General features: G+C 42.6%; 1 protein-coding gene across 2 annotated transcripts in view; it reads left to right on the forward strand.

Annotated features, from left to right (window-relative positions):
• Positions 1 to 15,197, forward strand: part of slc4a4a (solute carrier family 4 member 4a) — a 52,955-nt gene that overhangs the window by 9,541 nt on the left and 28,217 nt on the right. For both annotated transcript variants that reach the window (XM_070834380.1, XM_070834381.1), the window contains exons 3-4: positions 922 to 1,095; positions 10,283 to 10,418. In XM_070834380.1, the coding sequence (XP_070690481.1) occupies positions 922 to 1,095; positions 10,283 to 10,418 (310 nt within the window). The remainder of the gene's footprint in view (positions 1 to 921; positions 1,096 to 10,282; positions 10,419 to 15,197) is intronic.

Raw genomic sequence — 15,197 nt, forward strand, 5'->3', positions numbered from 1 at the left:
AATCAAAATCAAAATATCAAATAAATCGATTATGCATCTAGTGATCAGTTTGGTAGGTACACCAAACAAAGAACTAATACAGACAAGATGCCTGTTTCACTGAAGGAACTTTTCCAGGGCCCAGGAACTCCTTATGGAACTTGGGGAATACTGAGAGGTGTTTCTTTTATTGTGTCCAACCCATTTTACACCTCTCAGTGTAATACAGTGCAATTCAACAGCACTCAAGTCTATGTATTACAGCCATGCAAGTAAATCAACAGCTCTACGAAACAATTTCAACACGTGTTCCAGTCGCGCTATACCACTAACCTGTCTGTCATTCAGGTATGAGTGGGTCACGTCCCATAGCTACAAGAATAAGAAGAATACATGAACCAGATATCTAAATATCAGCCACATGAGCAGCATCTCTGAAAATAGATTTCTACTGTAGCATATTGGCATGAGATCCACATCTGAATGGCATGTTGTTAGCAAACAGTCTGGTCCATTTGTCATTACTTACCATAAACCACCTGACTACATGTCAAACTGCACGTCCTATTGGTAACGTGCCAACACACATAACAGGGATGTAGTCATGCAAGCAGTCTCAGCGTCTTCACTGCTACGTCCTCCTTCTTTTTCTGTGCTAATATTTGTTTTGACTGTGTATTGCGACCCCTAGAACCTGCTCAGCTGCGCTATCTTGAGTATGTGAGAATGTTCCCCGTGTAACTGTGTTGAGGTCAGAACTGGGTTGGAGTGATGCTGCTTTTAACTTATTTTGGAGCTCTGTAGTGTTCAAGTCAAGCTTTTCTAAATGTTGATGCTTCTAATTTAGCACTTCCTGAATTTGTGATGTTAAGGTGAATCAAAGCAATGTGAATTAGTCAGGATACTTCATGTCAGCTCATCTGCTGTTTTGCCTTTTTGCAGGTCACCACACCATTTATATTGGCGTGCACGTGCCCAAGAGCTACAGGCGTCGGAGGCGTCATCGTCGGAGAACTGGACACAAGGACAGAAAGGAGAGGTTGACGGAGAACGCCTCTGACAAGTCAGACACAGAGAACAATGATGAGGCCAGCAACAGCATCCTCAAACCTCTCAGTAAGTTCTGATGGACTCTGTGTCGAGGCTGATCAGGGCTCATGTCCGTCTCAGCTGAAGGCTGCTCTCTTTTCCAGAAAAAAGCCTTTGTAACTCCCCCTGACCCCAAATAAGTTGCTGAGTCCACTTAGTGGCCAGGAATAGCTCTGCGTGTCCTGCTGAGTGACAAGTGTGTTTAGACAGAGCAGAGTGAATTTTCACTGGAAGTAATGGCTGCTCAGATATAATTGTACCCGGGCTGATGTGAGTCTCCAGAGTGCAGAGTGTGAGTGCATGCCCTCCTGTGTTTTTGTTCTTGGTTGTAGACGTAAGTGTATCTGTCTTGGTGTGTGTGTGCGGGTGTGTTGGCGTCTATATGTGTTGGTGCTTGTGTTGTTGGTTGGCTGGAGTGTGAAGTCCGATGTGCCCTCAGACAAAGAGCTCCAGCCAGTTCAAGGGAAACTTCAGAAAGAAAGGGAGGAGGGAAAGGTTGCCTTGGGTGACCGTGACTAGTTAAAGTGTAAGCCCAATTCCTACTGATGTCCGTACTTTTTTTCTCTGCTGTGCCCAAGTTAAGATATGAATAAATGTAAGACTGAAGTCAGATTTGCATTAACGAAACTTGTAAACGTCCAGTGAAGTCACAGAGAGAATGGTGACGTTTAAAATAAAACTTCGTTACAGTTTATGACTGAGGTTCGTGGCCTGGGGGCCGTACACCTTCTAGGGGCCTCAAGACAAATCTGAATGGGTCACAAGATAAATAACTTTTAAAAAAAAGTTAAAGATACATATTACTAATAATTTTAATAGTAATTTTCTGATACAGTAGCATGCAGTCAATTTGGATAGAAGGTAGCTGTTTGATTATACAAGGACCATGTGCAACATGGACTAATGAGGCAGGTCACTGTCATTTCTACACATTTATGTCATTTTACACATGATGTGACAAGAGGACTAAGATACGGATTTAAAAACTGGATTTTACAATGTCCACTTTTCAGAACATAAATCCAATCAGAGAATAGATTGTAGCACAACTGGGTGTTGTTACTGACTGTGATGATGATGATGCAGTTTTATACTTTTTTATGGGTATGTTCCTTTACCACAGTCACAAGAGCTACTTGGGGACACACCAGACAGTATTAAGTTTGTAAAGTGGCTGAGGAAGTGATTATTGATTATTGTTGGTGCTTCAGACATCATGTTGCTGTTGAACATTGTCATCTGAGCTTTGCACTTCAGATTTAGAGATTTAGTCTTATTTCTAACCCGTATTTCCTTTAAGTACAAACAGATTTTAGACTATGTTGTGCTTGCTTTCCCTTCTGAAAGCTGATCCCTATCACTACCACCAAAGTGACCAGTGTTTGAGCATTCGAACTGACCTGGCAGGGATGCCATTATCTTCAGAGCTAATGGGTCGTGTCCGTGGGGCCACAGAGGCTGCGTTTTGGGTGGGGTAAATATCCTGACCTGTTATGTGTAAACAGCACTGCAGTTACTCTTTGGTCTTGCCGCTTCATTTGCTCATATTTGGTTCAACAAGATTAGTCTTTTCTGTAAGTGTGTGTTTGGAGATAAGATGGATCATATTCTGGACAACAGTTTTTTTTTACTGTGATGGGGTCTTTCATTTGTTTAGTGGTCTATTAGGTAGTGGTAGTCTATTAAGATTGATAATTGATGTTTGAATGTGTAAGACTAACTGGAAGAGCTGTAATGATTAGTTGACTCATCTACAAGGCAATTGACAGAAAATTAATTGGCAACTATTTACTTATTAAACAGAAATGCCAAAACAATTCTGGTTGTAGCTTAAATGTGAGAATTTGCTGTTACATGTTTTTTCTGTTATATATCATTGTAAACTGGATATCTTTGGGTTTTGGACTATTGATCGAACAAAAGAAGACATTTGGAGACATCTTTCATGGCTTCTGCAAGTCTTTTGCATTCAAAGTACTCAGTTTTCTTCATTTATCCTCATTTACCTTTTTTTTTTATAAAAAAAAAAAAATATGAGTCAAAGGGGAAAATCTCATCCTACATTCCTAAAACCACAGAGGTGAGGAAACGTGAAACCCTTCATGCCTCAGTTTGTTGACAGCAACACCAGTAATTCTCCATTCATGGAAAATGTGACTGTGTTGGCAGGTGAGTGTGAGCATTGACATTTTGTTAACAGTCGACAATGAGGTTCATGGAGGTGAAATAGCGTGAAGGCTGAAGTTATATAAAAATCTGTCATGGAATTAAAGCGTTTAGTTAAATAACAAAATAAACAGACAGCTCACAGTACAGTTGGTATTGCTGTGCAGTCAGTGGTCCATTGTCTTTATTGTATGTAAACAGACTTTTGTACAATTTTATGCCATTTGATGTGAACCAGTCAGTGAACAGCTGCCATTCATCACTTTAAAGTTATTTACTGATGAGTTTGACGTAAAATACGTTTTTTGGTCTGAAGAATAGACTGTGACCTTTTTTGATAGGGTTACAGGTTGGTCGTGTACAGATTAGTAGTTTACATAGGGTGTGGGTTAGCAGTTTATGTGGGGTACAGGTTAATATTGTACAGGTTAGGTGTTTTACATGGGTAACAGATAAGTAGTTTACATAGGGTGAAGGGTAGTAGGTTACATGGGTTATGGATTAGTAGTTTAAATGGGGAACAGGCGAGTGTACAGTTTAGTAGTTTACATGGTGCAGGGTGAAAGAAAACGCATTGTACCGAAGAGGTGAACGTTGATGTTTGCCCAATGTCAAAGTCATCACAGCTAAAATTGAAATCACTGCCACTTAGATTTTTGAGATATAATTGACTTCCAGTCACTTTTTAGTTGGTTGGTTGTTTATTTGTGACAGCTGGTGAGAAATGTTTGTACCACTAAAAGTGGGGCCTGCAGGCATCTGTGAGGCATGCAGAATCTGACAGGCATGCAGCGTTAACCCTAACCCCCAGGATACCCAATGTCCTGCTGGTATTCACTGCCCTCCTCTCTGGAAAACATGGCCGCCCCCAGGGGAAGGCCTGCTGTCTAGACTGAAATCCTCTTGTTTGGTCAGATGGACACTGCAGGGACAGCGGGTCCATCCTCCTGGTTACATGTGCGTCCACTGCAGGGCCATTTGACCCCTGCTCATTGAGATGAGTGTGTTTTTTTTAAAGCTTCCCCTCTGCTTACAGGATCAAATGTTCTCTTCAAATGGATTACAAAGATTATTTAGAAACTTGGTTCTTATACAGATGGGTTTAATTTCACAAAGTCAGTGAGAGCCAACTGAAACTGCTCGGATGTATTCATATAATGCTGTTGCTTCAGTGAAGGAAAACTGCTTCTCTCACAACTTAAAGTACAATCCTGAGATTTATGAAGATTTTCATTGATTAGATTTATTTAAAGGTCAAGGTAGAAAGTGGTTGTTTTTCTTCTGGTCCCTGGAAAGTTGACATTTTGGAACCTTCACATGGAAACAGTCATCTGCTTCACCCCTGAACATTTACAGCCATCAGTCTGAAAGTTAACTGGAATTCCCTTTGACAGCTTTTACAGTGCTAGATACAATCCACTTGGTGCCAAATATTTTCCCCGAGAGTAACGCAGAGGATCCAAACTGAAAGGACATTTCAGAGTGGCAGTGAGAAATTAAACTGTGTTGTTTTTTACTCCCGGTCCTGACTCGTGCATATTTTGTCTAAATGGCTGGTAGGTACTCTCCTGCTGAAGCTCATTGACCCTCCCTCCATGATTGTGGTTGAAATTCAGATCACCATTACCAACCATTACCATTTCACACAGTGATCATGTGTTAAAGCTTCTGTTGAGCTCACACACTGTAAACAGGTCTGCAGTCATGAGACCAGACTGGAGAAAATAAAAAGTGAGTGTTGTCCACTCCACCAGAGACTTTTAAAAATGACAGCTTGAAAGTGCTTCACAGATCATAATGAATTACATAAAGAAACATAAAATGTACAACAGGAACAAGGATGCAAAAAGAAAAGCAAAATTGCAAGACAAATAAAACCAGTAGGAGTTTAGGAACAAGTTCTAAAAACACCAGCCAGTAAAAACCAACTGAGACGGCCTGATAGAGAGGGGGGGGGGGGGGGGGTGCAATTCCAGAGAGTTGGTGCTTAAATGGAAAAATCATGATCCCCCTTTGTTTTGAACCTTGACCAAGGGACCTGGACCAATCCTGCATTCTGAAACGTAGAGGAAGCCAAGGCAAGTACGCCAGAATGGGGGTAATATGTTCTCTTCATTTTGTGGCTGCTGCGTTCTAAATCAGCTGAGGACGAACCCTACATGATCCTGACAATACTGTGTACTGTTACTACTGTCACTACATGATCCTGACAATACTGTGTACTGTTACTACTGTCACTACATGATCCTGACAATACTGTGTACTGTTACTACTGTCACTACATGATGCTGACAATACTGCGTACTGTTACTACTGTCACTACATGATCCTGACAATACTGTGTACTGTTACTACTGTCACTACATGATCCTGACAATACTGTGTACTGTTACTACTGTCACTACATGATCCTGACAATACTGTGTACTGTTACTACTGTCACTACATGATCCTGACAATACTGTGTACTGTTACTACTGTCACTACATGATCCTGACAATACTGTGTACTGTTACTACTGTCACTACATGATCCTGACAATACTGCGTACTGTTACCGCTGTCACTACATGATGCTGACAATACTGCGTACTGTTACTACTGTCACTACATGATCCTGACAATACTGCGTACTGTTACCGCTGTCATTACATGATCCTGACAATACTGCGTACTGTTACCGCTGTCACTACATGATGCTGACAATACTGTGTACTGTTACCGCTGTCACTACATGATCCTGACAATACTGCGTACTGTTACTACTGTCACTACATGATCCTGACAATACTGTGTACTGTTACTACTGTCACTACATGATCCTGACAATACTGTGTACTGTTACTACTGTCACTACATGATCCTGACAATACTGCGTACTGTTACCGCTGTCACTACATGATGCTGACAATACTGCGTACTGTTACTACTGTCACTACATGATCCTGACAATACTGCGTACTGTTACCGCTGTCATTACATGATCCTGACAATACTGCGTACTGTTACTGCTGTCACTACATGATGCTGACAATACTGTGTACTGTTACCGCTGTCACTACATGATCCTGACAATACTGCGTACTGTTACCGCTGTCACTACATGATGCTGACAATACTGCGTACTGTTACTACTGTCACTACATGATCCTGACAATACTGCGTACTGTTACTGCTGTCACTACATGATCCTGACAATACTGCGTACTGTTACTACTGTCACTACATGATGCTGACAATACTGCGTACTGTGTACTGTTCTCAGTGAATGGTAGTCTGGATGATGGTCTGGGAGCTGGTCTGGATGATAGTCTGGATGGTGGTCTGGGAGCTGGTCTGGATGATGGTCTGGACAGTGGTCTGGATGGTGGTCTGGATGGTGGTCTGGGAGCTGGTCTGGATGGTGGTCTGGATGGTGGTCTGGATGATGGTCTGGATGATGGTCTGGATGGTGGTCTGGGAGCTGGTCTGGACGGTGGTCTGGATGGTGGTCTGGATGATGGTCTGGATGGTGATCTGGGAGCTGGTCTGGATGGTGGTCTGGATGGTGGTCTGGATGGTGGTCTGGGAGCTGGTCTGGGAGCTGGTCTGGATGGTGGTCTGGGAGCTGGTCTGGACGGTGGTCTGGATGGTGGTCTGGGAGCTGGTCTGGATGATGGTCTGAATGGTGGTCTGGGAGCTGGTTTGGATGATGGTCTGGATGGTGGTCTGGGAGCTGGTCTGGGGGGTTACACTAGACGGTGGTCTGGGTGGTGCTGTGCTCTCAGTGAATGGCCCTCTGGGCGTTACTCTGCATTCAGCCCTGTGTGCTCCCTGTGTGCTGCCTGTGTGCGCTGCCCTGCATACTGAATGTGAGACTGTGGAAAAGAGTTGCTGTCCTCTCAGTGATCTTGTGTGCTGTGAATGAGGTGACGCAGAGCTGCGTTATCTAACCCTCACCATAACCCATGTACACTCACTAACAATGAGCTGCTATTAGGTCCCATGTAGCCTGAATTTTTCCACAAGGTCAGAGGAGATGGGAGCTATTTGTGTAGGATGCATGTCAAGAGTGGGACTGAACAGGCCTTTAGTGGCAGCCACGCTAAGCTTTCTGCCGGGCAGTGGGCATTCTTCCTCCATCCCCTATCCCATGAGCCTCTGCTGCTGGGACAAAGTCTTCTTTGTATGCCCATGGCTCTTGGCTAGAGCACACAGAGCTTTGAAATTGCGTTTGAACGATGGGATTTTCATTTCTATCCCTCCTTTTCGTGCTTGCTCTCACCCCTCTTTGCTTTCACTCTGCAGTAAGCCTCACTCCCCCAGACCCTTCTCACCCATCCTCTCTCTTAGCAACTCGTCCAGGGACGGTCCTGCATTGACACCAGCACTACTTCAGTTTTTGCTCACTAGCATGGACAATTTCTCATGAAAAATTACAGGATCTCTTTTGGATAAAATCTTGACAGTCTTGATACATTTGTCAAAGGCGCTTCAGAGAATTCATTCTTAATTCTCATTTTTATTTCTTTGACTTTCAGGTTTTCACATATTGTATTGCTCAGTTTGAATGTGTAATTAGTAATAGTTGTTATTAGTAAAGTTAGAATATAAAGGCTGTAGTTTAAACAGTGCGGATCACAGCCTTTACAATAGTTTCATAGGGAAGAAAACAATCTGTTGTTTACAGTTTGTTATTGCTCCTTTTCTCCTTTAGTAACTGGACAGAAGGAATCCAGCAGCATGAGCTCTGTGTGAAGCTTTGACTTTCACCGTGCACTGCCCGCTATTGTTAATGTGTCATTTTGGCCATCTAGGTATTAAAAGCTTGTTTAAACTGTTTACTGTAATCAACATAAATGGCTGTGGATATCAGCGTCAGCTGAATGTGTCAAACACACATGTAAATTATTCCACCCGAGGTGTTATTAAACAGGTCACAGCAACTTAAGCTAGTTTCAACTTGTTAAAGTGTGTGTGTGTGTGTGTGTGTGTGTGTGTGTGTGTGTGCGCAGACAGTTTTCCCCCACCTAGTAATCTTAGGGCTGCCTGTCTGGCTCAGAACTGCTGTTGTTGTTATGCTGCAGAAAACACAATAAAAAGAAACTGAAGCCTTCACCTCATTTACTGTGTTGACTGACAGACAGAATGAATGAATGAATGTTTGTGGTGTGTAATGCAATGTTAAGTGTGTGCGTGTACATTACACCTGCACAATGAAGTGTAGTTAGAGACTTCACATAAACCTGGACTGTTGTCCTTCCTCTGTGATGCACAGACTGAATTCTTTTTCTAAGAGCAGTATAGTTAATTTATTGTCAGTTCTCACTCTCCCAGAGCCTGCTAACCATTTCACTTTACTTTCTGTCTCTGTTCTCTTTCTGATAAGATTAAGAGTCAGAGGGAGACACCAAAAAACTGCATTTTGGGAAATAAAAATCAAGTCCAAATTAAATACATTCAGTATATGTATTAGGAAGCTGTTACGTAATCAGATCAGGCACACACACACACACATACAGGTTTCTGCACCTGTACTTGTGAGGACCCTCTACATGCCCACACCTTTAACCCAAAACCTGAGAAAAAATGAGACAAAATGTCCTCACTTTCCAAATAGGTCCTCACAAGGATGGATGGATGTCAGCACACACACATAAAAGCAACATACTTGAACATTTAAAACACAATTGAAACTAACTGTCCAGTTAGTATATTTCATGCATAAACTAGTACTTCCTTTAGATCTACTTCCTGCTATTGCCCTTCTTTCTTATATTACTGGTTTGCTTTGATTGAATGTTGTGAATGAATCAAAGGAATCTGTCAGGTGTGCTTACATACCCAGATATAGTGAAACACTGAACAGAAACCTGGGTTTAAAATCTGTTTAAAATGAGGTTACAGCCCTCTAAAGTCTAAAGTCATCAGACATAATAATCTGTGTCTGACACAAAGGTAAAACCAATTCCAGAGCCTTTCAGTGGAGATGAGCCTTGCGGAGGACTCCAGTGGCCCAATCTGTACATATCCTGGTGTCTAAATGACTGGTAGGGACTAAAAGTACTGGAATTGCCTCAGCCAGCAGCCACCAAATGGCTGCAATGGCTGCAACATAATCCTTTGGGGCAACTGCACCTGAAATATGTACAAATAAGGTCCAGGTTAAGAAAGAGTTCTGCTTTAAGCTTTACTAAAATGAAACATCAGTCTCTTTCATCATCATACAGTATAAGAGATGAGTGTTGTGATGTGAGTTGTATGTTCAGTTTTCTACATGCATGTGCCTGCTTTCATGAATGAGGCAGTTATTGTTCATTCAAAGTTCAGATATTGTTTCCACTTGATGGAACAAGCTGTGTCAACCATTTACAACATGTTTGAATAGCACTGAAAAGTTTATTTTATGTATCAGTCCTGTTGAAATTCTGTTTGTGTTGCTCTCTAAATATTCAAATGAGAAGACAAGGGGAGGGAAAGCCAAGCCTCTGCTGAAGAATAGGCCAGTTCGTGAGCCATTTCCTAATTGTTAATGAGGGCGTCCAGGGCAGTTTGCCAAGGCTTGAGGGCCAATGGCGAATGCCTGTTTGAACAGTGAAGGGGGGCAGAAAAGGAAAAGGGGCTAGCTGTGGGGACACTCTCACTGAGTGGACCCCAAAACCCCATCGGCCCCCTCCTACCTGCCACACAAAGTACTGGAGCAGTCAGCTGAACGACTGTCACTTTCACCCGAGACGTTAATGAGGGTCTAGCTGCTGCTTTGGGACTGTGGTGTTGCTCGCTAACTGCTATCTGAAGAGTAAACTCTGGGTCAGCTGATTTGGAGAGAAAAGGGGGGGTTACTGAGTTGTTAAGTATGTCCAACAATAACAATAATCAAGAGGAGAATGAAGAAAAAGAAGAGGACATGGAGAGAGGAGAGGAGATCATGGTGAAAATCCCACCACCTCCACCTCCTGCTGAGGTCAAAGGGAAGGGCCCAGCTGAGGAGGGGAAGCCCCTTCACAAACCCCTGCCCAACGGGCACCATTGCCAGCCTGTGAACCGCAGTATTTTTCCTCTCTCCACAGTATCTCCGGCAGCCGAGAGGATTCGCTTCATCCTCGGGGAGGAGGATGATGGCCCGGCGCCCCCACAGCTCTTCACCGAGCTCGATGAACTGCTGTCAGTGGACGGACAGGAAATGGAGTGGAAGGAGACAGCCAGGTAAGGACATCAGTCAGAATTTCTCTCAATGTTCCTGCATGTGCACCTTTTTGATTCTACAGCTGTAATGATGTTTAGAAACCTCCTCCATTGTCTTTCATTCAATCATTCAAAAATGTAACACAGAAAAATCTGTTTCTTCAAATTCGCCTCAGAACTGTTACCTAATTGTTATTTATATAGTTTCGAGTGACAGAACAAATACTAAAAACTTAAAACTTCAGCTGTTGCCAGTCTAAATTCAGTTGCACTATCAGGGATCTACGGTGTGCTCTGAATGTGGAGCAGCAGGGTTCTGCAGGTTTCTCCAGTGTGGCCCACTGGTGGAATGGGATGAGAGAGATGGGATGATTGTTTATGCATCATTAGTGTTGGATGAATGAAACTCTCTCAGGGGGAAACTGGATCCCTGGGCTGCTGTTTGAGGCTTCAAATGAGCTGATTTGTTATCGTAACCTCTGACCAACTTTACTGCAGATAGACTTTACATTTTGGTTCACTGTTGGTCGAATGGTTTGCAGAAACCCCTGAAGAACTCTGCTGTCAAAGTCGCTCAATAATCTTTAAGTGTTTTTACTTGTACTCAAAAGAACTAAGGCTAAGTTCTGTTTCATCCGTCTTCTGCAGAACTGATACTGACAGTTGATAAATTCAGCATGTCCTCATACCATGTCCATGTCGCAGTTTGGTTAGCTTTAGGAACCAGGAAATGGTGGTGGTTAGGATTAAAATAAGTATGATAGTTAGGAAACAGACAGAAGTGCCAAAGGTGAAGCAAAAATGAATAAATGTTGGCTTTTGGTTTCACACGGTTTAAAAGGTTTACAGGATAAGATACATAATATGATGATGAAAAATGTTCACAAGGAAATAATATTTCTCTGCAGTCAAAAATATCAACCGAAGTATCAAAAGAAAACTTTAGGTTCCTTGCGTAACCCCAAATCTCAGAGTAGCATGAGTGAGATGTGTATGTATGAGTCTGTGTATTCCTCAGAAGCATTTATCTCATTACGTCAGTACTGATTGGCTGGTGATCGTGACGTCTGCATCACCAGGATCCACAGGGACTGAGAGATGAGAAAAGTGAGAGTGAGTGTATTGTCCGTTCTCAACAGGACATGATGGCCACTGAGAAATGTGAAGAAGTGTTTCAGAGTGAGAAACACAGTGAAGAGCTCCAAATAATTTATGTGAGACTGCTGGAGACCCCTGCTCCAGAAACCCCTGACAGATCAGCCCTCGTATATTCTGCACCAGCCCGTCAAACTCATGTCTCATGTCCAGGAAAGCATGGTGCCCAAAGGCACCCTCTGCACCAGGAAAGCAGGGTAGCACCTTCTGCACAGTGCCATCATCCATTCTACAGTGACTGTCACCCTTTCTGCGCAATGAAGCTTGTGGTCCAGTCTGAGGGAGGCCACCTTTTTCTAAGTCTCACATCTCCCCTGGATTGAGGCCAGGGCTGTGCCAAAATACCGTCAGACACATTTGGCATGTCCAAAATGTTTTCCTTCTCTCTGTCTGACCCATAGATCCCCATAGATTTACCTGTGGCTTGGACAGCACATTGCTGCACGCAGGGCAAATGTCTGTAATCATAGTTATCTCTTCCCACATGAAAGGGTCAGGCTTGGTCACCATGTCCTCACACAACTCTGCCTCGTTGGCCACGAGCATAGAGGAAACATTCAGTGTGCTCTGACAGCTAAAGCCACCGCTTTATAGCCCCTCTCAGTCAGGGCGGACTGAAAACCGGCAGTGTGGGGTTCCTGAAGGATGCCATTGCCAGCCTTGGGTGGAGGTGGGCTACAACTAACGGCTCCATGGGGGGTAAGCGGAGTATGCCATTTTTTCCATTTCTTCAGGGAAGCTCCCTGTATCAGACTCTTGCTGCTGAACGGGTGGTCCTTTCATAAGGCCAACAGCTTGAGAATTGATCTGTTTTCTGTCTATCAAAAAAAAATTTCCCCCCAGGGATCAATAAAGTATTTCTATCTATCTATCTATCTAGACTTAGACTTAGACTTAGACTTTCTTTCTATCTATCTATCTATCTATCTATCTTAACTTAATTTCAACAAGAGAATAACAACAACAAGAGAGGGTCCTTTCCCGACAAACTGGCTTGGCGTACTAGCCGTTGGTGGAGACTCTTCATGGTGAAGCAGGCACAGTGTCAGCATGAGCCGAGGGCTTCAATCGCCAATGGGGCGTGTTTCAGCCAGAGGCAGCACGGGCAGACCTGGGGTATGTCCTTACTCGAGATTTTATTTCCACAAGTGCAGAGTTGGGCCCCAGGATCTCCATCTCCTCCAGTATGAGGGACGTTTGGTTCCATTGTCATTAGCTGGAGTGCTAACTGAGAGGGACGATGGATTAGCTGGTATGCTAATTCGTGAAGAAAAGCCTACCATGAACGGCCGATGGGAAAAAGACTCCAGTCTATAGAGAAGACCAAAGAGTCAAAGCGTAACGTTGTTTAACAGAGGCAGACGGAGTGTTAGCTAGGACAGCTCCAGTCTGTGGACAGTTAAGCTAGGTAGCCTATGCAACACGTTGAGATATGCTTCAAAGCAATAAGAGGTGTTTGAATGGATGCTGAGTCATAGCGTGAGCTATTTTGGAGTGGGTATACCTGCCTGACACAGATGTCACAATCGCCAGCCAATCAGTATTTGTGTAGGGAGATAAATGCTTCTGAGGAATACGCAGGGAGGCGCATCCCATAGTGAGACATCGAAACAAGTGCTATGAACGAGAACAGTACAAGTAAGAAATCACTACAAGTGGATCAGCAGGTTAAAAAGGTTAAAAGAGGAGTGCAGTTCCAGACCCTTCAGTAAGTGCCTATCACTTTTTTATTGCTTACAAAAGGTGAAATTAATCAATCCTGCATTTTAAATGTCAAACTCATTATTCTGCAAATAATTTCCGAGATTATACCCTGGCCCAATGTCTAAAGAAGTCCACTCAAGGGATTCAACATGAATAAAAGATCTCACAAGTGCTGCTGGGTAGTGCTGGCTGATCTCCAAGTGCAGTTTTTGCAGCCAAACTGGTCAAATAAAACCCTGGAATAGAAACAACTGCTGAGCACGAGTTCAGTTTCTCATCTCCCTGACTCTGAGGGAGGGGGAAAGGGGTTAATTGAAAAAATACATAAAGAAAATAGAAATGACAATACTGGTTCGTTACATGTACATGTACGTCACTGTACACATGTCTGTCAGGTGTGCATGAGACAACACTGCGAAATAATAATCTGTGTCTGACACCGTAGCTAGGGAAACCCAATCCAGGATTCTTCAATGAAGATGAGCCTTAAAGGAAAACTCTAACTTCTAACCCTGGCTCCTCTCTGTCCATATCCGCGTGTCTGAGTGACTGGTAGGCAGTAAAAGTGTTGGAACTGGTCCAGTAGATCACCTCAGCCAGCAGCCACCAAACGGGCTGCAATGGCTGCAACGTGATCCTTTGGGACAACTGTACCTGATCACAGTAGGTCCACTAAAAGAGCTTGTTTGATCCACTGACAGGCTCAGAGTGTTATTCTAAGTGTGTGACAGCATTATGAAAAGGATCCCTACAGAGAGAGACCTGGAAGATTCTTTTGGTTTAACCACAAACAGCACACACACCAGACTACATTCACTAAAACAGGGATTTTAGCTCACAGAACACAGGTTCTGTACAGGAGCTGCTGGTCTGCTGCTGCCTCCATCAGCTAGTTTGTTTAAGTTATTTTGTGTGACACAAATACTGTGCTGGATCTGAACTAACTCTTTAAAGTACCAAAGTCTCATAATAACACAACAAATAAACCAAAACTAACTTTCTGTACCTACTCATCATTTAGACAACATAGTGTGCACAAAATATGGGGCCCAGATATAAAAATACAGGAGTTACCTTTTAATGTGGCTTTGATGACGAACAGCATTAAATGAAGAATAAAATGCTGGTATTAAAGGAGTAATAAAAGAAAACTGAGTTATACCAAATTGCCTATAAATGTATATATTATTGACAATTTGTCATGTGCTTCATAATGATATGATGTTTCTTATTTAGTTTCTGCACCACTTTTCAAATACAAGGTTCCAAATACATGTGATCTGACCCACACGTCAATCATTATTTTTAGATATCCTCTTTTTTTTGCTTGTCAGTCCAATTCTGAAACAATTAAAATGCTGTTGAATTACCCAATAGTTGCTATCAGATTTGTGAGATAGCTGTAAAACCTCTTGTATAGCCTAGTATAGTTTGGACATCCATGACACATACAGGACTTAGTAATACCAGTACAGTCACTGATTTATTAAGATATATTGGACCAGTAGGTCTATAATGTTAATACATCATTGCTTAAGTAGTATTTAACTGTTGTCACGGGGCAAGCCACCACTAGTTTTAACTACTTTATATATAGTCAGCTAATTTAGTTCACTAGTTCCCAGTGTAGGTTGGGCTCCAACCCGTTATATAAATGTAGTAGAGCAAAAATGACAGTATTTCCCAGATAAAATGGAAAACTTTGGTAAAGTACAAATACTCCAAACTTAAGTACAGTACTTGAATAAATGTACTTTATACAGTACATTTGTGCACTACATCCCTGCAGTCACATTTAATTTGAAATGATCACACAGAAGACTTTTTTTTATGGTTTTAGCAAGTAACTTCATTCATTTTATTTGAATACTGAGTGCTTATTTGTAGGTAAGTCCATCATTGTTTGAATTTCCCTTCCATTTATTCTACGATTGCAGGTAA

The sequence above is a fragment of the Pempheris klunzingeri genome, chromosome 7 (assembly GCF_042242105.1).
Source record: "Pempheris klunzingeri isolate RE-2024b chromosome 7, fPemKlu1.hap1, whole genome shotgun sequence".
Taxonomy (NCBI): domain Eukaryota; kingdom Metazoa; phylum Chordata; class Actinopteri; order Acropomatiformes; family Pempheridae; genus Pempheris; species Pempheris klunzingeri.